This window comes from Castor canadensis, chromosome 10 (genome assembly GCF_047511655.1).
Source record: "Castor canadensis chromosome 10, mCasCan1.hap1v2, whole genome shotgun sequence".
In the NCBI taxonomy this organism is placed as follows: domain Eukaryota; kingdom Metazoa; phylum Chordata; class Mammalia; order Rodentia; family Castoridae; genus Castor; species Castor canadensis.
The window spans coordinates 22,700,818-22,724,604 of NC_133395.1; the positions used below are offsets into that span (position 1 = coordinate 22,700,818).

Here is a 23,787-nt window from a genome sequence, read left to right on the forward strand (position 1 = left end):
ATAAAACTTCATGATTACAGTTTTACAGTACTTAAAATAAAGCTGGAAATTGTGTGCCTTTGCTTTTCTGTCTCTAGTTCATGTTTCCTCTTTCTCCTTTTCCTCACCTTCTTCCTCCTCTATCTTGTACTCTTCCTCTACTCATTTCTTTTCCTTTAAAGAAGGTAAGCACAATTACAGGCACGTAGAAGGACAATGTGGAAAACATTTTTCGCCTAAGTTCCTATTGACTTCAATTGATACTTCAGTTGGTAATTGAAGTACCTAATCTAAAATAAAGAATTCTCAAGAAAAATGAGGTTAATCAACTTTCCCACACAAACAGTAATTAAATATCAAATCAGATATCCGGATCCAAATTCCACAACTGGCAGTGTCTTAAAGTGTTAAGCACATAAAAGCAAGAATTTCACATTGGCATGAGAAATGCATTAAATTTTTATTTTTATTTCATATCTTGAAGATGCTGTGCTGCTTCAGGTAATTCAATATAATTCAGATGGAACTGCTTCCAAGAGAAGTAAATATAACTTTCTTTTATCAAGTGCCAAATTTTTGTTTCATGGGAAACAAAACTAAATGCAGTTTTCAATTGCTGTTTTAAATTTTTGGCACTAAAAAAATCCTTTCTCTTTATTTTCAGTTAAACTCATTCATCTGCAACTAGAATTCCACTTTTAAGTAGATCACAATGAAGTTGATATTTATGCTAAGCTGTAAATAAATGAAGATCCTGCAATGTGGCAGACGCTATTGTAGACATGGAAATTTCCAGCAAAATAATTCAGAGGGTGTTTTTTTATTGTTTTCCAGTCCAGCTATAGTGAAAATTAAACAATAACCAAGCAAACAAGTAGATAAGATAATTTTAAGTTAATTTGTAGCATAAAGAAATTAAAATTCTTCCACTGAAATGGAGGAACTGATGACAAACTTAAGGTTTGATGGGGGAAAGATATAGGATTTCCAACATGGGAACTATAGTTCTTCACTGACCTGGATCATGGATTGAGGTATGGTCATCTATTTTTAACAAAATTTAATTGACTGTGAGTTTAAAGGACAAGAAAACAATTAGGAGATTCTTGGTTTAGGAATTGAAACTGATATGGACTCAGTTTAGCATTGAATCAACGCCTCTACTTATAACAAATTTAAACTAAACTAGTCAAGTTGTTTCAACTGCTAAATTGTAATCAGAAAAAGCATAGCTAGATAGTCTTTTGTTTTGTTAACCAAAGAAGAAAATTTTTCTTTGTAATGATAGACTTGTTACCCTAAACACAAAAAAATATTAGAACGATGGCAAATTGTGATAGAAAAACAAAAGGTGGCTGAAAATGAGGGCTTTAAGTTTTGATAAATTCAAATAAATATTGAATTTCTAGTTTACAATCTCTTATTTGAAACCCTTAGGACTAGATGTATTTCATGATTCAACATATTAGAGACTTAAGGAACATCTCTGATGAAGACTGGAGAAAGACCGAATAATCAAAATATTTTTCTGCTTCTAAACCCAAACATGGTCACATCAAATTATGAAATAATGGCTATAAAGTAAGATGAATAAAGACAAGTCAGATTTTACCACACAATGAATTTTAGCAACAAACTTATGAAAATACCTTTTCTTTAAAACTTTTAGTTTTTTGGAATTGCAGCAAAGAGATTTTGAAGACACATGAACTTAAATGAGCAAAAAATATAGGAGGGGGGGTTTCAAATTCTGGAATACCTGAAACATTTTTTATAAATAGCACAATTATGATTACTGTCTTATAAATATAATCATGAAATTGGGGCATTTCAAGTAGCGCTAAATCAATGATGACTTAGTTAATGAGATTTAAACATCAGAATTTTGTACTGGTTGTCCATTGAGTATTGATATCATGGAGGAGAGGTTTCCAGAGTACACTGTGAACAATGATTGAAAAATGGTTAGAAAAGTGTCTTGGGCTTTGGAGAATGATATTAATTCCAGAAAAAAGAATCTCTAATTTGCAACAAATATATTTTGCTTTAACTCTTTTAGTTTTTAAATTTTATTCTTTTAAAAATATTTTTTCTAATGTATTTTTGAATCCTTGGGAAACTGAATTATCCTCACATTTTATAATAAAAACATAAGAAAATAAATGACTCAACAAATTATGGAAGTTTGTTATGTGATTCCAATAATTATTCTTCTAAGCCCCATTCTTTCTGTCTGAGAGGAAACAAAAAGAAAATCATGAACTCCATGTAAAAGATGTCAAAATTTGGTCTTAGGGCTATCTAAGATGTTATTCCTTATCAACCTTTAAGAATTATTTAAAAGGTGGAAGTAGTTATGAGGTACAGCTGAAGGAGCAGTTAAGCTACAGAAGCGCTTCCTATTTTCCTCCTTACCTCAGTAAGAAGGATGTCCAGATATCATATATGATTTCTCTAAGTCTTTTATTCGACCATTGCTTAAAGAAAAATAATTCCTCTCATCAGGAAGCAGATTCATTTTACCTATCAATAGTTTTTATGACTTATTCCAGGTAACATTCTACCTCCCAAATCTGTGGATCACAGGTTTGTTTGCCATAAATAATTCTATCTACATCAAGTGCTATGTGTTAGTAAACATTAATATTTATTAAATATAATTTATTTGCATATTTTCAAGGAGAGTTGATCAGAATGGATTGTAGATCTTTGGGTAATTATTTTTTTTGATAAACTTACCAATCTCTATAGATATATACTTGACACATATGCCTCTGTGACCATTTTGTCTTTTTATAATGTGCCTTAAAGGAGTTTCACTAAAATTTCATTCAGAAAAAATTAAGACTCAAGTGAGTCTTAATAGAATATTAAGACTCTTAATAGAATATTAAGAGTCTTAATAGAATATTAAGACTCTTAATAGAATATTAAGAGTCTTAATAGAATATTAAGACTCTTAATAGAATATTAAGAGTCTTAATAGAATATTCTATGCTATTGTTACAGAATAGACTCAAGTGAGTCTTAATAGAATATTAAGAGTCTTAATAGAATATTCTATTCTATTGTTACAGAATAGGGCATCAGAAAGCATTCTTACAAAACATGTCAATAGAAGCCATATTCTTTTTAAAGCCTTTGAACAGAATTTTTCCATCTCAATTATTTTTATTTTTGTCATATACAGTCATTTGAACACATTTGTAAGATTTTAATAGAGGTATAACATATTCTTAAAGCCACATTTATTTATTTTTCTGATCAAGAATTCTCCATAGGCATTACATTAATGAGAAGAGTCAAGTAAGTTTCCATCCTGTGGTTTTATCCTTATGTAGAGAAGTTTGATTTGCATTTAATTTGGACAAATAACATAAAGCTTTTGTTATAATATATATATGTAGCAGAGAAGTGAAGACAGTATTTTACACAACCTACACAAACTAAATTACAGTACCATTCTTTATTATTTGGAACAGAAATAACCTTTTGCCATGTACCATGTATTTCCAGTGATGAAGTAAGGACTAGAAGCCATTGAACAATAATTTTCCATTATATTGGTGGCTTGCAAATGTAACCATTTTGAAACATCTCTTACAGACTTTTATAGGCACTTACTTCCAGGTGGCATTTTGAACATTCTGATCCATTCCATAACAATATTATGATCTTCCTTTCTTTATTCAATTGTAACCAATGACTCTATGGAAAAAGCAAATTCTTCTTTAAATCTATGTTTTCCATTCCTTTAGAGAATAAACATATAAAGGTTACATAGTCCAGAGCTGTTCTTCCCTGAGATTTAGTATAGTATAGGTGGCATGACAATCTATTAGAGTATTTACCTAATTAACTTATTTATTCCCTAAAATGAATGAATTTAATGGTACTAGTCAAATATTTGCAAGTTGACACAGTGTAGTGTGGTGGTGGGGCTATATGGATTCTTTTCTCTGAGTTATTCACATGGAAATTTAAGTTGTATAGATCTGCAAAGAGTGTGATTTTTTTGCAGTGCTTTTTAACAAACACATTTACTGGTTACAGTTACATGGATACTGGCAAAAGACAAATAATCATAGTCAGAAACAAAGGAAAGGTTGTTATTCTCAACAAGAGCCAAACTCTGAGTATCTATAATTATACAGTGACTCCCTAAATCTCAGTTCTGATAGGCTGACAGAAAGGAGCCAGATGACACACACTCATGCAAAGGGAGTGTTTTGTATTGTACAAACTCTGATCTTACAGAATCTATTTTATTTTGCATGTAAACATATCTGCCCTTTGTTCCATAGGAAAATATGATTTCTGTGCTCCAAACTGCAAGGAAATGTCCTCTTTATTCCTAAAAGAGAAAGAGACATTATTTATAATTCTAAAAAGTGCTGTTGATAATGTTACCCAGAACAAAAAGTGTTAGTGCAAATCATGCAGGCATATGAGAAGCTCAGAGAAATGATTCTCCCAAGAATATTGACTTTCAGTTTCTATATTATTTTGACTTCCTTATAATTTTTCATGAATATGCCACACTGTTGGCCAATCTAATTTTTGTGCCAGTGATGGAACCAAATCCATTAATTTTGTCCCATTCAGCATTTACTGTCCGATTGCATAAATTTCATTGCAGAGATTAGTCCTGACAAAATGCACAGATTTAAATTCGTAGTCCCTATGGAAATTCCACCAGTTAATCAAGAGTATCCCTTAGAGAAATCTTCACAGTCATGTGAGTGTTTCGACTTCTTGTTGGTGTTTATTGAAACAACTGAATTTCTCTTATGACCATCCACAAGATATAAATTATCATGTTTCAAGGGAGGGAAGTTAAGGAAGTTAATGCCTGACTTCCACACAGAACTATAATCTCAGGGTCATATGTAGTTTACATGAAAAAAGTATAGATAGTATCTTAGTATGTTTGGGCTATAAAATGGTGTCATAGACTGAGTAGTTTATAAACTGTAAAAATAATTATTGTTCAGAAATCTGGATACAGGGGTATTACTGATCAAGGTTTTGGCAGTTTCTGAGTCTGATGATGGACTGCTTCCTAGTTCATAGACCAATCTCTTCTGTCCTCGAATAGCAGATGCTGAAAACAAGTTCTCTCTGGTGCCTTATAAGGTTAAGAGTCTCATTTATGAAGGCTCTTCCCTCATTACCTAATCACCTTTTAATGACCCCACTTTTAAATACCATCATATTAGAGATTAGGTGTCAGCATGTGAATTTCAGAGGAAACATGCATTCAATCTACAGAAAATGGGTTATTTTATCTTCTATAAATGTCACTTGATATTATATCTTAGTATGAGTTTATGTTCATATTAACGGCAGATTGGCCAGTGACCAGCAGAATTAGAAGATTTTAAAATTTATATATATGCTCATCATCATTTAAAAGAATCTTAGAGCAGTTTCCATTACCCTTGAAATTGAGATGAAGAGATTGATTCTTGTGGGTAAACTACTAATTTAAGCACAAATTTGCTAAATGTAAGGAGAAAATGTTAATAAAATTTTTCTGGCTTATGATCTTTTTACCATAAGATGCAAGAAGGGTAAATGTAGGAAATGAACCAAGTAGGTAAGAAGAATTAGTATCAGAAAATTTATAAATTGAAATTTTAATATTGGAAATCAGGCATTCTTTAAATTTCAATCTTATTGATATCTAAAAGTGTTGAAATGGTGCTATATATAGAATAAATAATACAAAATTTTCTTCATAATCATACAGAAAATAAAATTTAAGTATACATGGCTTAAAGCTTTAAAGGATGACTATATCAATTAACATAACCACTCTCTCTGAAATAGAAGCACGCCACAGGAATCACACTAACAAGTAAGTTTATAAGATCAATGAGGTATGTCTCACATGCTAGAAAATCCTTGGAATGCTCAGTTCATTTTGAAACCTCCCACCCAAACTCATGTATCTAAAGAATTTTCAGTTTAATTTTATTTCCTTTGGCAGCATGAGATATTTTAAATTAAGGAATGGTATCCATTGTAGTACTACACTGTGCTCAGACATCTCATCTTTAATAAAGAAGATACCAAATTAATCTGCAGGACCCATTTTCAGTTTATTCATGACTCTGGGGCTTCCTTCTGTTTTGAAAATTCTCAGGGTTGGTATAACATAAGAGTTAGTGGGAAAGAAATGTACATCTCTTATGGATGGAAAGACTCTTTTATGGATCCTTTTTTGGTATATAGATCCAGCACCCTCCAGGGAGAGATACAAATTCCTGTAATGTCCCCATGGGTACAATTTTGCATTTGATGTTCAGATTTAACCCACAGATGTGTAAAATCACACATAATTGAATGATTCCCTACTGACTTCACAGCTGTACTGTAGGAGTTGAAGAGTGTGAATTACTGCAGAAAAAGTCAGCAAGAAGCTACACACAAGGCCATATGATGGAGTAAAGCTTTCATTTGTAAATATGAACTTGAATTTACACATGCAAAATAACTTTTCATGAAACATTCTTCTTAAGGTATAATACTTAGTTTAGGAAGTAGTCATAAAATTTTTAGTGGCTGTGCTATGATGACTATAGAATTGAACTAAGAGCATCAGATTAACATAAATATGTTTTTTTCATTGTTTTTGGATTTTATTTTCTTAATTGTTTATGCTTTTGTCTAAAATAGTATCACCTATTTATATGTATTTTGTTTGAACTATGCCAAGAAATGACTTACATTTATGTTTTAAAATCCCTATTTGTTTAAAACTATAAATTGATAATAATAATGGAAAGAATTCCAAAATTAAATTTGGCTGTCAACCTTCATAATTTTGCCTTGTAATTCAGTGAAGTTAAGAAATTTTTTGTACTTTTCTTCCTACTCTTTCTTTTGTATCTGATTGTTGCACTGTTTAGGGTGTTGGAGAGCCTTCTTCACTGCATTTCTCACTTGATGAGAAAGTGTAAAGAAAATCTCACTTTCTCTTACTACTACATGAATTAACTTAGCTGAGTTCATTTCTTGTTTTAACAATAGTATTCTGCTTAAATGGATAAAACATGATCCATATAATATTAGATTCATTAACTGTATTGTTTATTTTATGAAAAGGAATTGATAGACATTGAAAAAAAATTAAGACAGAAGAATAATTTTCCCTAAAAATTCCTCAAAGAGGTAGAAGATTGTACTTTCACAGCTCAAGGAAAGAAGGCTAAGATAATCAAAAGAATTGCCTAGTAGTCTTTATCAATTTATTGTTTGGTAAAATATGCAGTGATGTAACTGATAAACTGTGACAGAGACTACAAAGATTATGTTATAGAAACAAAATTTCCCAGATCATTTCTGTGGAAGTGTGGACATGCTTTAATTGAGGTAGTAGTAAATGTTCATTAAAAAAAGTCACAATAAATGGCCCAGGTCTCTTTTCTTGTTTCTACCTTATTTTCTGGTTTACAGGTAAAAATATTAACATTTCCAATACCCCACCGAGATCATGTAGAGAAGTCCACACTAAGGAATGTCAGGATAATGAATAGCAAATAACCTTGCTTCCTCAGTCTGAGGGATCTATAATTCCAGCTTTGTTCTACAGCTTTTGCTTTTCTTTTTTGCATGAAGTAGTAATAAATTTGTATTTTGTTAAAGTTTATTTTGGAGTTAAAAAAAACTGTTTTCTTGCATCAATTTCAACCCTACAACAAGAGATATCTCTTGGTAAAGCAGCCTATATTTTTCCTCTCAATAAATATAAAGATATAATATTTTTCCTCCTATTTAATCAGAAAAACTGTGGTCTTAGACAAAAATGCCACCAAGTTCCATATCCTGGTAAGGGACCCCTTTATCATTACATAATGACCATTTTATTTTTGTTTCAATTCCGTAGTAAAACATGGGGTTTTTTAATCTTTTGGTGGCACTGGCATTTAAACTCAAGGCCTTATACTTGTTAGGCAGGTGCTCTGATCATTTGAGCCATTCTGACAGTCCTTTACAACCCTTCTTGCATTTATAGTCACAGGAGACGTACTTTGACCCATTTATAGCTCTAAAGAAACAGCTTGATGTTTATATGTTGTTTTTATTATTGAGCATTTAAAGGGACCACATAGTTGTTATTGCCTGGAACTGGTTGAATTGTGTACAAATTGATAGTTCATGAAACAGAGTGCTCACACACATATGTACACTTTAAACTGCAGGGTAATTGCATGCTGATAGTAGCTTAGTGGAATGAGTACAGTAAGATTATTTCTTTCCTCACCAGTCATTCAGTTTAAGACTGTGACCAATCAATTTAAGGAAATTTTGAGTTTGGACAATAGAATCATCCACAAGGATGGAGAAGAGAAGAGAAAGTCAACTAAATACCCAGCATTTAGAGCCCCAAGGATTAATTCAATTTATTAGAAACATGGCACATTACTCTCGTCAACTATCAAAACTACTCACATACTTAGCTATTTCTCAATCAAATAAATTAATTTGAATTGAGAAAAGATTGTTATAGTCTTCCAATACCCACAATAACAAATGTAAACTATCTTGATGAATGTGGTCATGATCCATGGTTGTCAAAATTATCCCAGAATAAGATTAGGAGTAGAAACTGGAGAACATCATCTTAAGTGAAGTTAGACACTCAGAAGCCAAAAATCCCATGTTCTCCCTCTTATACAGAATCTAGACCTAAAACAAATGCAGTAATGTTATTGGAAATGAGTCGCACACTAAGGAGAGAATGCACACAGGAGGAATAAGGAAAGGGAAGGAAACCTAAAACTTGAATGTTGTTGATGTGCTCACTATAGAGGAACAAATATAGTAATCTTAAGCAGAGGTCCAATAAGCAGAGATCACTTATTGGAAGGAAACTAGGAAGTAGTGAAGAGGTCTGGTAGAGATAAATCAATGTAGATTGTAACACACATGCATGCACTTGTGTATTATTCCATGCGGAAGCAACACTAGGAATCTCTCTGTATAGCTATCTTTATCTCAAAATAGCAAAAACAACATGGCTTTCTTATAATCTCCTGTTTTCTCTTCAACAAAACTGGAGAAAAAGAGGGCAGAACAAGTTTTGCCAGGAAGCGGGTTAGGAGGGGAAAGGGAGAGGGAGGGGGGAGGAGGCACAAACAATGTATACACATGTAAGTAAAGGTAACAATGATAAAATGAAAGAAAAAAAAAGCATTGAAAATAAATAAATGTAAGCTTAAACCAAGGTGCCATAATTAAGAATAAACATATTAAAATGTAAGCAAAAAAGCCATCTAGAAATAAACAGAGAGAAGGTATTATAAATGAAGACGAATTTAAGAAACAATGAATTAGAGAATGGAAGATATTCATTTAATCTAGTCATTGGGTGCTTTTCCCATAAGAATGTATTTTTTCTAGTGTCAATATTACATGTTCCATCTTTCTGTTTTATTCTTTTGTTTGGCAGTTGATGAAACTGAAAGGAAGAATTCATATTTGGTCAAAATCAATGCATAATCATAATTACAAAAATCCAACCAATAATAGAAAAAAGCGTCTTCAAGGTAGTAGGAGATGTCTTCAGTGACTGTATTTCCTAGAAAATCAGAAATAAGCCAAAGGTGTCTATTGTCACTGATTCAAAACGGTAGAAAGGCACTAACCTAAAAAAGACAGTAAGAATAAAAATATATATGAAGATCACAAAGACATATAAACATATTATTTGTAGATGATATTATTTTCTACTATTAAAGCTAGAAATCTAACAGAGAATAGAAAGAGGACAATTACAATGTTGTGAGGTTGTAAAAACAGAAAATACAATTATATTCACATATAAGATTGATGAGCAGAAGATATAAAAATGTATTATTTAAAATAAAAATGACACATATTTTGTACACAGCAATAAATCTTTTATTTTGATACAGTATATAAAGATCTAAATAAACTAATATATTATGCATAAATAAGGGGAGAAATACAATATTATGAAGATTTATACTTACTGAAATTAAGTTATAAATGTTCAGCTGATTTGTAAATATAGTTATGCATTGAAAAATGTCATTTTGGTCAAGATGACATATATAAGATTATAATTGGTTGAAAAATTCCTATTGTCTTCCTTAATCATAATGATCTTAAGATCATATTGCAATGCAATACCCACCTGCTTGTGGTGATGCTGATATAAACAAACCTACTGTGTTGTCATTACTATAAAACCATAGCACATATTATTATGTCCATTATATAATACTTGATAATGATAAATGACTATGCTACCATTACTGGTTGCATATTTACTACACTTTAATTTTATCAGTGTTCAGAGTGAACTCATGAAAAATGTTTATTGTGAAACAGTGTGCCCTGTTATACTGGTAGTAGCCTTACGTATATCATGATTATCATCTCTTGACTGCACCAACAAGCGATGTATTTTGGCCAATCTATATACCATGTCGGTCTGTATTGGTAGCTTTTAAAATGTTCACAAAATGACAGAACTATAACACGTTTCTCAGAATGTATCCCTGGGTAATTAAATGATGCTTGACTACATGCTATGTATTGTAACAAATCAAAAGTAAAAGTTGGTTCTTAAAGAAAACAAGATAGTATGACTTATGCTCTTTAATGTCAACATATACTAATACAATTACAAATTTAAAAATATATTAAGACAAAGTGGAATATTTCCAGGGATGTAAATTTACAATGTAAAGGAATAAATTTGTATTATCATTTAAAGAGCTTTTAAAGATGAAGGTGATCAATTACTTTTTATTTATAGAAATAAAAAATGGGCTTTACCTTACCTCATGCAAAAATATTAGTTCTCACTGATTAATATATGTGAACTAAAATCTAAGGGTATGAAGCCAAATTTCTTGGGAAGTTATGTGTACTGTTTAGGGTTGGTTAGGTAGCCAGAGTCAGGAAAAATGATATGGTATAAAATATTTTAGATATTATATCTTAGCCACTCTATGAAACATTAAAATGAAAAACAGCTAAAAAGCATTAGAATAGAGAGAAATACTATTAAATAGAGCCAACTCGGTGATTATGGTGAAGAAGTCTATGGAAGGTTCTTTATTTCATGAGCAGTAGTGGACATAGAATCATTATAAAGTGAATAGCTAACATTGATGAAGAAATGGTGTCTGAGAATTGGAAGAGAATATGAAGAAAAGCCAGCCAATCAGCAGAATAAGCTAGTCCCTGTTGACTTGGATCTGCATGTGCACCTTTTCCCCGAAGCCAAAGTAGGATACCTAATTGATAGCACAAGTTGACGCCCTTGGCTCTTGTCTCATTACAGTCAGGTAGCTGCAAGATAAACCACATGGTAAGCACATGTCAGCTGATCTGCAGAAGCATTTACAACATAGTGGTTGTGGTCCCAGTATTGCTTTATGAATCTCATAAAAATATTATGACTAACTCCAACAAAGAAAGGATTATGGAAGGGTCAGTATAAGAAGAAAAAGCGACACAAACTATAAAGTAAAAGATAATAAAGTTAACGACACAAGATTTAATCTTCTGTTTCTTAAGAGACAACATGAAAATTGAAAATACATGCCACAGTTTGTACAAAATATTTACAGTACACACATTAACATACATCAGAATCTAGAATATAAATATTTATACTAAACATGCCAAAATAAAATGTGGCAAGTAATATGATGAAATAAGAGTAGAAAAGAAGTAGAAAAGTCAGCAAATGTTTGAGAACATGTAACCTTATGTTATCAGGTTCATTACTTTGAACTCTATGGTGAACTCACTTCCATCTAACTGGCTCAAATTAAATAGCTTCACAAAACCAAATGTTGTATGTGCAGCAATAAGATGTCACCGAAAATGATAAGTAGGAAGTAAATTAAATACTAAGAGAAAAAATAGACAATGTCAAAGAAATTAAAATGTCATAACATTGCATCCAGAACTTCTCTTTGTATAATATATTTATTTCATATCACTTGTAGTTGCAAATATTAGGAAGAACAATTAACTAGAGAATAGAAAAACTGTGCTCTATTTACACAATAGGCACTTTTAACATGCTACTGATTTGCAGATATATCAAGATGAATGAATTTCCAAACATACTATGAAGCAAGAATAATTCATCTTTTACAGTAAATCAGTTATTCATGTAAGAAAAACTATATTATGCCATATACGTACCTATTTAGAAACTATAGAAAAGAAAAAATTCTGATTTAAAAGACTCTGTTGGTCTGAATGTGACTGAGCTGGAATAGTCAGGCGTTTAATAGCAATTCATTTTAATTTTGAGAATTTGTTAATTCTTTTGGAGGCATATAAGTGGTCACTAAATTTAAACATTGCTCATGCTGTTTTTTAAGTCTTGTGTATGTCAGTCTTCCATTTGTTTTTGAACAGCTGTGGCAGCTCACATAAAGTGGTGATCTGGACATCAGTGGACAAACTGCATAGATACATTTCTTTGACCTTAAATTCAGCTCCAAATAAGATTAAAAAGGTAAAACATTTATACCAACTTTCTCAATCTGCTAATCATTCAAAAGCAAACCCTCACTTCCAATATACCACCCATTACTACTCAAAAAATAGTAAAAGTAAAGGTAGACCTTCAGGTTTTGTATATGGGCTTCTCCATCATCTAGGTTCCCCTAACTTTCTGATTTACAAGGTCTGAGGTAGAAGATCTTGCATCTCTAGTAAGTCCCAGGTGATGTTGGTCCTGCAGACCTATGGCCCATCCTTTGATTATAACTTCCTGTGACCACTACAACAGCTCCATCAGCATGAACTATATCTGAAGCTCTTTAAAAATGCAGACTCTCAGGCTCCAACCTGCATCTACTGAAACAGAATCCACACTGATTTTTACACTATTGTTAAACATATTGTTATAGACTTAAAGAAATAATGTGAAGATAGTACTGTGTTCCCATATATCCCACACCCACACTCCCCTGTCATTAAGAGGTTAACATTTGTATGGAATACTTGTCACAATTCATAAATCCATGTTTATATATTACTAGCTAATGTCCACACCTTTTCAGATTTCGTTAAGACTGTATGTTATATTCTTTACTTTTCCAGAGTCCCACGGAGGATGTCATATTACATTGAGTCTTTTGATGTCTCCACTGGCTCCTCTTGATTGTGACAGTTACTTGGACTTTCCTTGTTTTTTATCACCTGACAGTTTAGAGGAGTACTTCTCAGGTATTTTGTAGAATGTCTTTGACTTGGGTTTTGCATTTCACAAGTAAACTAAGAATATAACTTTTGGCGAAGAAGACCACAAAGAAGATGTGACAATCACTTCAGAGATTACCATGATAGTGTATTATCTACATGACTTACCAATTTTGATGTTAACTTTGATCATTAAGCTGAGATATTAGTTGTCATTTTTCTTGACGGTAAAGTTACTCTTTTTCCTTCCTTTTTACAGCATACTGTGCTCTTTAGAATGAAGTCATTTTGTACAGCTGACATTTAAGAAGTGAAGAATTAAGGAGGTATGTGTCTACATATTTTATTTGTAATTCTTTTATTTTCAGAGTTTAGAATTACAGCTTTTATTTCTAAAGCAAAAGAAAAGATAGAGAAGTGATATTATATCTGCCTGGCAATACTCAAAAATCATATTACTGTTAGTTGCAAGAATTACACACGACTTAGGTGTGTTAGTACACACATTTTTTGATATATTTATTCATTTATGCATAGGTGCATACATAGCTTGGGCCATCTTCCCCCCTGCCCCCCACCTACTCTCTCTCCCTTCCATGCGCTCATTTCCAGGCAGAACCTGCTCTGCCCTATTTTCCAATTTTGTTGAAGAGAAGACATAAGCAATAATAAGAAAGACCTAGCATTTTTGCTAGTTTGAGATAAGGATTGCTATACAGGGAGATTCCTAGCATTGCTTCCATGCATATGTGTATTACAACCTGAATTGATTCATCTCTACCAGACCTCTTTACTATTTCCCAGTCACCTTCCCATAGTGACCTTTGTCAGTTTAAGATTATTATATTAGCTCCTCTGGGCACATCAAACACTATCAAGTTTTGGGTTGCCTTCCTTTCCCTATTCCTCCTATATGTGTTCTCCTCTTAGGGTGTGACCCATGTCCAATAATATTACTGCATTTGTTTTAGATCTAAAGTCCACATATAAGGGAGAACATACGATTTTGGACCTTCTGAGCCTGGCTAACTTTCACTTAAGATAATGTTCTCCAGTTCCATCCATTTACTTGAGAATGACAAGATTTCAGTCTTCATAGCGAAGTAAAATTCCGTTGTGTATAAATAGCACATTTTCTTAATCCATTCTTCAGTAGTGGAACATCTTGGCTATCTCCATAACTTGACTATTGTGAATAGTGCTGCAATAAGCATGGGTGTACAGATGTATATGGAATAATTTGAATCGCACTTCTCTGGGTATATCCCTAGGAGTCAGATTGCTGGATCATACAGCAGATCTATGTTTAGTTTTTTAAGAAACCTCCATATTGTTTTCCAAAGTGGGTGTACTATTTTACATTCCCACCAGGAGTGTATGAGGGTTCCTTTTTCCCCACAACCTCATCAACATTTGTTGATGGTGATATTTTTGATGGTAACTATTCTAACAGGAGTGAATCTAAGTGTGGTTTTGATATGCATTTCCTTTATCCACAGATATGGTGATCATTTTTTAATGTCTTTTTGGCCATTTGGTTTCCTTCCTTTGAAAAAGTTCTGTTTAGTTCAGTTGCCCAATTATTAATTGGTTCTTTGATTTTAGGGGAGTTAAGTTTTTTGAGTTTTCTATATATAATGGTGTCAGTCCTTTGTCTGATGTATAGCTAGCAAATATTTATCCCATTCTGTGGGTGGTCTCAAGTTTACGGACCATTTCTACAAGATTTTTAAATTTATTGGAATATAGGTTCTCAAAGTAGTCTCTAATGATTCATTCACTGAATTTCCTTGGTGTTTATTGTTATCTCCCCTTTTGGTTTTCTGATTTTATTGATTTGGAATTTTCCCTCCTCATTTTAGTCAGATTTCCCAGGGGTCTGTCAATGTTGTTTATTTTTTCAGAGAGCCACCTTTTTGTTTCATTGATTCTTTGTATGGGTTTTTTTCTTTCTTTTTTTTTGTGTGTCTGTTTCATTAATTTTGGCCCTTATTTTTCTTATTTCTCTCCTTCTGCTTGTTTTGGGTATTGTTTGTTTTTGATTTTCTAGTAGTTTTAGATATAGCTTTAGGTCATTGATTTGAGATATTTCTGTCCTTTTAATATATGCACTAATAGCTATAAACTTTCCTCTTAGGACTGCCTTTGCTGTGTCCCATAGGTTCTGGTAGATTGTGTTTTCATTTTCATTAACTTCCAGGAAACTTTTAATCAATGACCCACTGATCATTGAGCAATGTCTTGTTCAACTTCTAATTGTTTGAGTATTTTCTGCTGCTGTTTTTGTTTTTGTGTCCTAGTTTTATTGCATTATGGTCAGATAGAATGCAGGGGATTATTTCTATTTTCTTATATTTGCTGACACTTGTGTCCTTAGATATGATCAGTTTTGGAGAAGGTTCCATGGGCTGCTGAGAAGAATGTATATTGTGTGGATGCTGAATGAAATATTCTGTAGACATCAGCTAGGTATATTTTGATCTATGGTGTGATTTAGTTCTAAAATTTCTTTATTGATGTTTTGTTCAGATGACATATCTATTGGTGATAGGGAGTACTAAAGTCTCCTACTTCCACTGTGTTGGAGTCTATATGTACTTTTAAGTCCTTTAAAATATTTTTGATGAAATTGGGTGCACTGACATTGGGTACATATAGGTTGATAATTGTTATTTCCTTCTGGTGTATTTTCCCTTTTATTAGTATGAAGTGTCCTTCTTTATCTTGCTTAGTCAATATAAGTTTGAAGTCTACTTTGTCTGAAATAAGTATTGCTACTCCTGCCTGTTTTCATGAGCCATTGGCTTGGTAAATCTTCTCCCATTCTTTCACCATAAGCAAGTGTTTGTTTCTGTCAAAGAAATGGGTCTCCTGTAAACAACAGATTGTTGGGTCTTCTTCTTTAATCCAGTTTGCCAAATGGTGTCTTTTGATGAGGGAGTTGAGTTTGTTGACATTCATTGTCAATACTGATAGGTATGTGGTGATTCCTGCCACTTAGTAGTTTTTGTTGTTTAAGAGTTTGATTGTGTGCAGCTGAATCAATGCTACTGCCCAAATCTTTATATTTTCTTTTCCTGTGGTTTGATATTGCCTGTCCTCTCATGGTTTTGTTTGGTTTCATTTTCTGTGTGCAGAATTCCTTGGAGAATCTTTTGTAGTGGTGGCAGAATTCCTTGGAGAATCTTTTGATGGTCATGTATTGTTTTAGTTTCTGCTTATAATGGAAGATTTTTATTGCTCCATCTATTTTGAATTACAGTTTTGCTGGCTGGAGAATCCTAGGGTTGAAGTTTTCATTCAGTTCCTGGAATACCTCACTCCATGCCCTTCTTACTTTCAAGGTGCCCATTGAGAAATTTGCATGATTTTGATGGGTTTACCTTCATATGTCATTTGTTTTTTCTCTTTTACAGCCTTAAATACTTTTTCTCTGTTCTCTATGCTTATTGTTTTAATGATGATATGTCATAGGGAAGTTCTATTTTGGTCAAGTCTGTTTGTTGTCTTGGAGGCATCCAGTACCTGAATGGGCTTAACTTTCTTTAGATTTGGGAAATTTTCTGTCATTAGTTTATTGAACATATTATGAATCCCTTTTGCTTGGAGTTCTTCTCCTTTGTCAATGCCCATGATACTCAGCTTTGGTCTTTTGATGGAGTTAGTAAGTTCTTGTATATTCCTTTTGCAGGTCTTGAGTTGTTTGACTAGCAGTTCTTCAGTTTTTCCTTTAATTTCTATTTTGTGTTTCGGTTTGATTCTTTTTTCTGAGGTTTTCCATAGCAGGGTCAGTTCCTCTTTAATATTTTCCATTTTCATCTTTAATCCATTTATCTCTCTATTTATAATGTTCTCTTCTTTCACTTTGGTGTATATTTAGGGCTCTTATGAGCTCATTTATTTGCTTCTATGTCTTCTCATATTCTTTATTTTTGGTGTCTTGTAATTTCTTGAGTGCCTCTTGTACATCTTGGTTAACCATGTCTAGTATCATCTCCATGAAATTCTTATTGATTACTTCCAGAATTTCTCCTTTGAGGATTTTTTGTGGGCATCCCTGGGTTCCTTGGTGTCATTTATCTTTATTTGTTGGAGTCAGAAACTTTGTATCTGTTATCTTCATTTCCCTCTGAAACCTGTATTGAAATATTTTTTTGAGGAGAGTTTTTTCCATACCTTTTTCTTCTTCCCATTGCTGCTTTTGTACTGAGCAACTATGTTCTTGATAGGCTAATTGCTGGTTTTAGTAACCTGTTTTCTTTCCCTTGATTTACTTTTTGTTTTGTGGCTGTCTTGATTTTTAGGTAGGTTGGTGTGCTTTTTCTATCTCTGGTCTTGTGTAATTTAGTAATAATTAATTCACAGGTTCAAGACACAACCAGTAGTTTATATATTATATAGAAGACCCCTTGGTGGTAATATCTGTAAGCAGTGGGAGTTGGGGGTTATTTTTTACACTAGTTATTGAAATTTGGGGAATGAGATAGGTGGCACTAAAGGGGGAGGCAGGAAGTGGAGTGAGTTAGTAGGAGAAGCAGTGGGGGGGTTGCTGGTTTTTGTGGTCCTTGTGTGAGTTTGGGTGTACTTCTGTTGTTGTAGTGGAGGGTACTTTTGTCAGGGATTGCAGGGGTTTGGGGTTGTGTAAGTTGGTATAGTAGTCTGTTGCTCAGCAGATGATGAATGTGTAGGAGGGAAGGTAGTCTGGTGACAGGTTGGGGAAGAATGGTAGGGGAAGGTGAGGGCAGGGAGAGAGAGTGGGTAAGAAGGGGAAGTATGAGTTGTTGGGGAGGAGAGCAATGGATTTTAGCTCAGGAGAGTGTGGGAGAGTGAAAGGGGTGAGAGTAGGGATGAGAAGATTATGATGGTAAAGTTGAGAGTATAGGGAAAAAAAGATAATAGGAATAGAACTAAAAATAGAAAACCCACAATAACAAAATAAAAATCAATGGGAAAAAAATGAACGAACAAACTCACAAAAAAACAAACACCATGTTCAGGAACAATAGGATTTCAACTTAGTTTAAGTTCTAGGGTTACTCATCTGGCATCCAGTCCTGATATTAGCATATAAGTAGAAGCTCTGATGTGTTCTCACCAGGTGATTGGCTTGTGAGTAATGTTTTGTTATTTTGTCTTCCAGTCAAATTGAAATTGTGAGGTGAGGTAGCTTTGCCAGAACATTCAGGGTGGTCAGAGCTATTGATTTCCCCAGCTGATAGCTGTGTTACCCTCAGCTGCCACTGTTCAGTCAGCTCCTGCCCCAATGAAGTGGGGCAGTTCAAGTTTGAATGTTGCCCTCAGGTTCAGGAGATCAACTCTGTACTCCACTTAGTTGCCCTGTTTGGGAGGTAGCTTTTTGCTATGCTTGTTTATGGGGGTTTTCACACACAAGTTTTATTCCTTACCTGGCCCCCTTTTTCTGGGGCAGGTTCAGAGCTCCATCAGCCCCCTTTGCTGTCTATGTGTCATTATGGTTCATTGTTTGTTTTTCAGTTTTGCAGAGCAGTTAGGATTCAGATGTTCTTCACTGGCTCAGGAGATGAGCTCTGTGATACCCTACCTGCCCTTCTTTGGGGAGTGACTTATTGTATGCCCACTCTTTGCCTTCCTGCCTTTCCAGTGTTTGTTTACTAATAGTTTGCAGTGAGATTAGCTCCTTACCCCTACCCTTTCTCTGGTGCGCTTTCATCATTTCCACACCCTCTGCAATTGTGCTAAATTACAGTTCACTGTTTGTTATTATGGTTTTTTTTGGGGGGGTCAGTCTGCCCAGGGGCTATGCTGGTTTATACTGAGAGTGGCTGGGGAAGTTCCACGTGATGCATGACCCTCACCTGTTTGTTCTGTGGAGTGTCTCTCAGGCAGGTTTGGAGCCATCTGCAGCAGCTGCTGAGGTGGTCTTAGCCACCAAATTTTCTGTGTAACTTGTTGTGGGCTAAGTTTCACTGGACTAGGGATTCAGGGTGTCAATGATTTGATTCTGGTTATTGCATTATTTGCACTTGATGTATGAAGAAGAAGAGAAAGGAAAAAAAAGAAAACAGTAAAGAAAAAGGAAGAAAAATCGCCATGGGGAAGGAGGGTTTCCCTGGTTCTGGACCCACCTTGCTGGCTGTGCATTGGGTTGCAGTTGTTAGGTGTAATTAAAGACTGATTTGTGGATCAGGCTTTGAATTTTTTTTCCTGCATCTAGTGTGATGGCAGTTATTATTTTGGCTTGAGGCAGTCAGAGTTACCCAGGTGTGGCTCCAACTTCTCAGGGAGGTTTTGAGTCATGGAGGTTAGGCTTTCTGTTTCTGTATGGTAGTCACCCTCTTGGATGTCCTGTAGTACACACCTTAAAGCATGTGAACACTAGCTATATTTGAAAAAACAAATAAATTTTAGATTGAACAGCTACCTGTTTTGAAATGAATCTTAAATGGAATATAATGATGCCTCTTGATAATTTATGACTCTAGCTGAGCTACCATATCAGCTGTAGCCCACATAATAAAGCTATAATTCATATGGTTCAAAATCACCTGCCAAGGCTCACCTGTACTGCACCTGGGAAACCAGCTGTGGACTGTTTGTTCTCACAATTCATGTCCAGATTTCCTAGCCAATGCATCATTGGGTTTGAATTTTTTAGTGCCACTCTCTAAGCTCCTCCACTCCACTGGTTTTTAACTGATAGAGAATAATTGAATAAGATTTTAAGTATTAGTGCTATTCAAAATTGTGGGGAATATGAAAGTTCCTTCCAAGTGACAGCATAAGGTGAAGAATACCAGGAAACTTATCCAGTATTCACAAACAGGAAAGCAGAAGAATGGTTTACATTCCTGCTTTGTGTGTGAGGTGGATCTTCCCCCAAAAGTTGTAGAGCTTATTTACCTTGTTATTGATCCACCAAAAAACTTGGCAAATCTTGCTGCCTGAATTTGATATAATGCAACCCAATATATATTAATGAGCATATATGTTCCTTTTAAATGAAGAAATAAAAATCAGGGAGGGACACAGAAGATTCCTCTCCTGCTCATCCCATTCAGGGCTGGATTGAGGAAAGACACTGTTCCCATATATTTTGAAGGTAGTAGTAAGCAAAAATAAATGAGGGTTAGAGAGAGAGAGAGAGAGAGAGAGAGAGGGAGGGAGCCATTACTCTTATAGTAAAGTAAAAAAAAAACTACCATCATTAAAATATTTGAAGATATTTAACAATTTAAATAATAACAAGCAAGATTTAACCAAAGAGTCATATGTGGAATACAGACCCAATACAAATACATACAGCAGTAACATGAAAAACAGGTCACACTAGAGGAGGTCACATACAAGATGGGGAGGGTAAAGAGGGAAATTAAGAAGGCGAATATGGTTGATATACTTTCTATATAAGAATGAATATAGAATTTTTTAATGATTTGAAACTACCATATGAAAGGGACTAAGGTATAATGAAGAAAAATAGAGGCAATAAACCAATTCAGGTTATAGTACATATATACATGGAAATATCACAAGGAAACTCCCTGTGTAGCTATCTTAAACAAGCAAAAATATCATTTTTTTCCTTTTTTCTTCTGCAGATTCAGAGAACGGGATACAGAACAGAGTATCCCTATGGTGGGAGGAGGATTGGTACCATTGTGAGGAAGAGGAGGTGGGGAAAGGGTGTGGGAGGGTGATACAGTGAAAAAACTGTGTACACATCAGTGTAATTGGAAAAATGATACCTGTTGAATGTGGGAATGTGGGGAGGGGAGGATAAAGAAGATTGATGGAGGGGGTAAATTCAAGTATATTTGATACATTGTAAGAAATTTTGTAAATGCCACAATGTACCCCCACCCAGCACAACAATTAAAATCTCAAAGAATTCAAAATGTAAAAAATGGACAATAAATATAAAACAAATCATTGAGAAATTCATAAAATCCACCTGGTAATGAAACAGTTCTAGTCCTGCCACTGCCTCCAAAACATTACTGACCAAGAGTAAGGATGGGATTGTGTGTGGAGAGAAAGTGCATGAAAATGTAAAGGAAGAATGTAATTGTATAATTGCAATTAAACACAGACATAAATGGTTATTTCCAAGGACCAGTTGGAATAAACAGAAAGGCACTATCCTTGTGCAAATATGAAATTAAATAAATTAGTACATTTAATTATATGCATATACAGTGTGCATATGCTTTTTGCATTGTACGTGTATGTTAGCACATATGTACAGTCATTGAGTCATGACAATGAAATACATTGTGAGAATTGTCTCTTTAATTGAGTTCATCAATGTGTGAACCCCATGGAGTGTACTTACACAAATCTAGATAGTGTGGCTCAATTGCTCAGCATAATTGTGTTTTATTATGATATAATCAAGAGAGACATAAATATGTCTGAGGCTACAGCTGGCTTATGTAGGATACTGTTTTATAGTAAGCTATTTTATATAAATAGAAAGAGAACACTTTTAAATAAAGTATAAAAAGTATGGTATAGGACTGGGGGTATAGTGCAAGTGGTAGAGTTCTTGTCTGTGAAGTTCAGTGCCCTGGGTTTGATCCCCAATATGGAAAAAACAATATGGTATATTGAATATATTAACCAGTGACATTATCATTTATTATTATTATCAAACAATATGTATTATACATAGCTATACTTGCTATAATTACTTTTACATTACTGACAGGACAGTAGGTTTGTTTATTCCAGCCTCTCCACAAACAGGTGAGTACTGCATTATCTTAGGATGTCATAGGAAATTTCAGTTCTACAAATCAAACTTTGAGGTCTGTTCTAGGTGAGAATCCATGTAGCAGATCCTACTCAAATTTGAGAACTATTTGTAAAAAACATCAAAGTGAACCACAAATAAAACCTCTGAACTCCTTAACCCTTAGAAATCTGTAAGGAAATGATCAAGGAAAGGAGCAACCGTGAAAAATGTAACTAGAAATTAAGTCTTGGGTGTAATGACAGTCCCTAATCTGCTTTCATTACTGGTGGATAGCACTTCAGGTCAAGAATTTTGTCACTTTTCCCTGAATGTAATGGGCCTAGTTTACTAATGTAAGTTTTCATCAGTCCTCAATGGAGGAGTGCGCCTTACTCAAGATCAACACACCCACCAATACTGACTCATCCCACTCAACATCACAAGTTAAGAAAATCAGTGTACAATTTAAATGATTTAAACAGGAGTTTATTTCTCTAAGTAAATCAACAAAAATACTATTGGTTTTCATGAGAGTTTGAATTGCAAAATACTATATCTAAATAATAATTTTAAAATTCAAAGTTTCTTCAGAGAGCAAGTAAATAAAACAGTAAACAGATTATAAAAATTAACTTCTAAACATAAAAATACTGCAACAATTAAATATGATTTACATTTTTTAGAATTTCAGAGTAATTATATAACATAAAATTTATAATTTTAGCTGATTGAGTATAAAATTCTATGAAATTAATTATATTTTCAATGTTGTGCAACCATTAGCATTATTCCCCAATTTTTTCTTCAGAAAGCCTATTAAGCGATTAATTCCCATCCCCACTTTGTCCTATAGCAGTCTAAACATGAAGATCTCTGAATTCCCCTATTGTAAGCATTTCATGGAAGTTCATTTGTGCAATATTTATACTTTTGTTTCTGGCTTATTTTGCTTTAAATAATGGTTAAAACATTAGCTATCTTTTAGTATGAATCAGAGCTCCATTCATTTTTAGGGCTCAATTTTTAGGACTGTTTGCACCTGTTCTGTTTTGTTTCTGCTTTCTTTTGATGATAGACACCAGTATCATTTACACCTTTTGGTGATTGGGAATAATGTCATGATGAACAATGACAAACATGTATCTGAATTCCTGTTTCCAATTCTTTTGGACACTGACCTAAGCCTATAATTGCTAGGTTATGACAATTCTGCTTAATTTTTGTGGAACCATCAAACTATCTTCCATAGAAGTTGAATCATTTTAAATGCTTGCTATCAAAATATCAAAATATGAGATTTCCAAATTCCGCTCATACTTGTCAACATTTGTTTTCTATTTTTCAATTACAGAGTTTTTAAAGTTTAATATGATACATCATTGTGGTTTCGATTTGTTATTGCCCTAATAACTAACGGTTTTGAGGAACTTTTCTTGCTATTGGCCATTTATGTACCTTCTTTAGTAAAATGACTATTCAGATCCTTTGAATTTAATTTTTAATGTATAAATATGTTTTATATCATTGATATAAATCACTTAAAAGATCCATAGCTTGTAAATATTTAATCTCATTGTGTTAATTGACCTTTCTCCTGAATTTTTGGATAAATGAATCAAGCATCCACATTACAGTCCTAAACTTCATGTATCCTACACATTTGTATTCTTTCCTCAATGGTTCTCTGCTTTAATACCAAGTTTCCACTGTATTATTCTCCTATACACTTACTTGTAATGCTACTTGCTGTTTATTTACCCATTATTCAACAATAGATATAAGCTTATACTTATTATTTTATGCATCTTCCTTTTAACTAAGGTGGAAAATTGAGCTTTAGTAATATTTGCTTTTATGTAGTTATCTCTTACACTTTTAAAAAGTTTCAT

At 33.5% G+C, this 23,787-nt stretch overlaps 1 protein-coding gene across 19 annotated transcripts in view; it reads left to right on the plus strand.

Annotated features, from left to right (window-relative positions):
- LOC141411442 (uncharacterized) overlaps positions 1-23,787 on the plus strand; it is a 313,736-nt gene that overhangs the window by 150,057 nt on the left and 139,892 nt on the right. For all 19 annotated transcript variants that reach the window (XR_012436174.1, XR_012436181.1, XR_012436180.1 and 16 more), the window contains 3 exons: positions 12,397-12,496; positions 13,087-13,212; positions 13,445-13,511. Coding sequence is in view for 2 of the 19 variants with exons in the window: in XM_074043157.1 (XP_073899258.1) it covers positions 12,397-12,496; positions 13,087-13,116 (130 nt within the window). In the remaining 17 variants the exon portion in view is untranslated. The remainder of the gene's footprint in view (positions 1-12,396; positions 12,497-13,086; positions 13,213-13,444; positions 13,512-23,787) is intronic.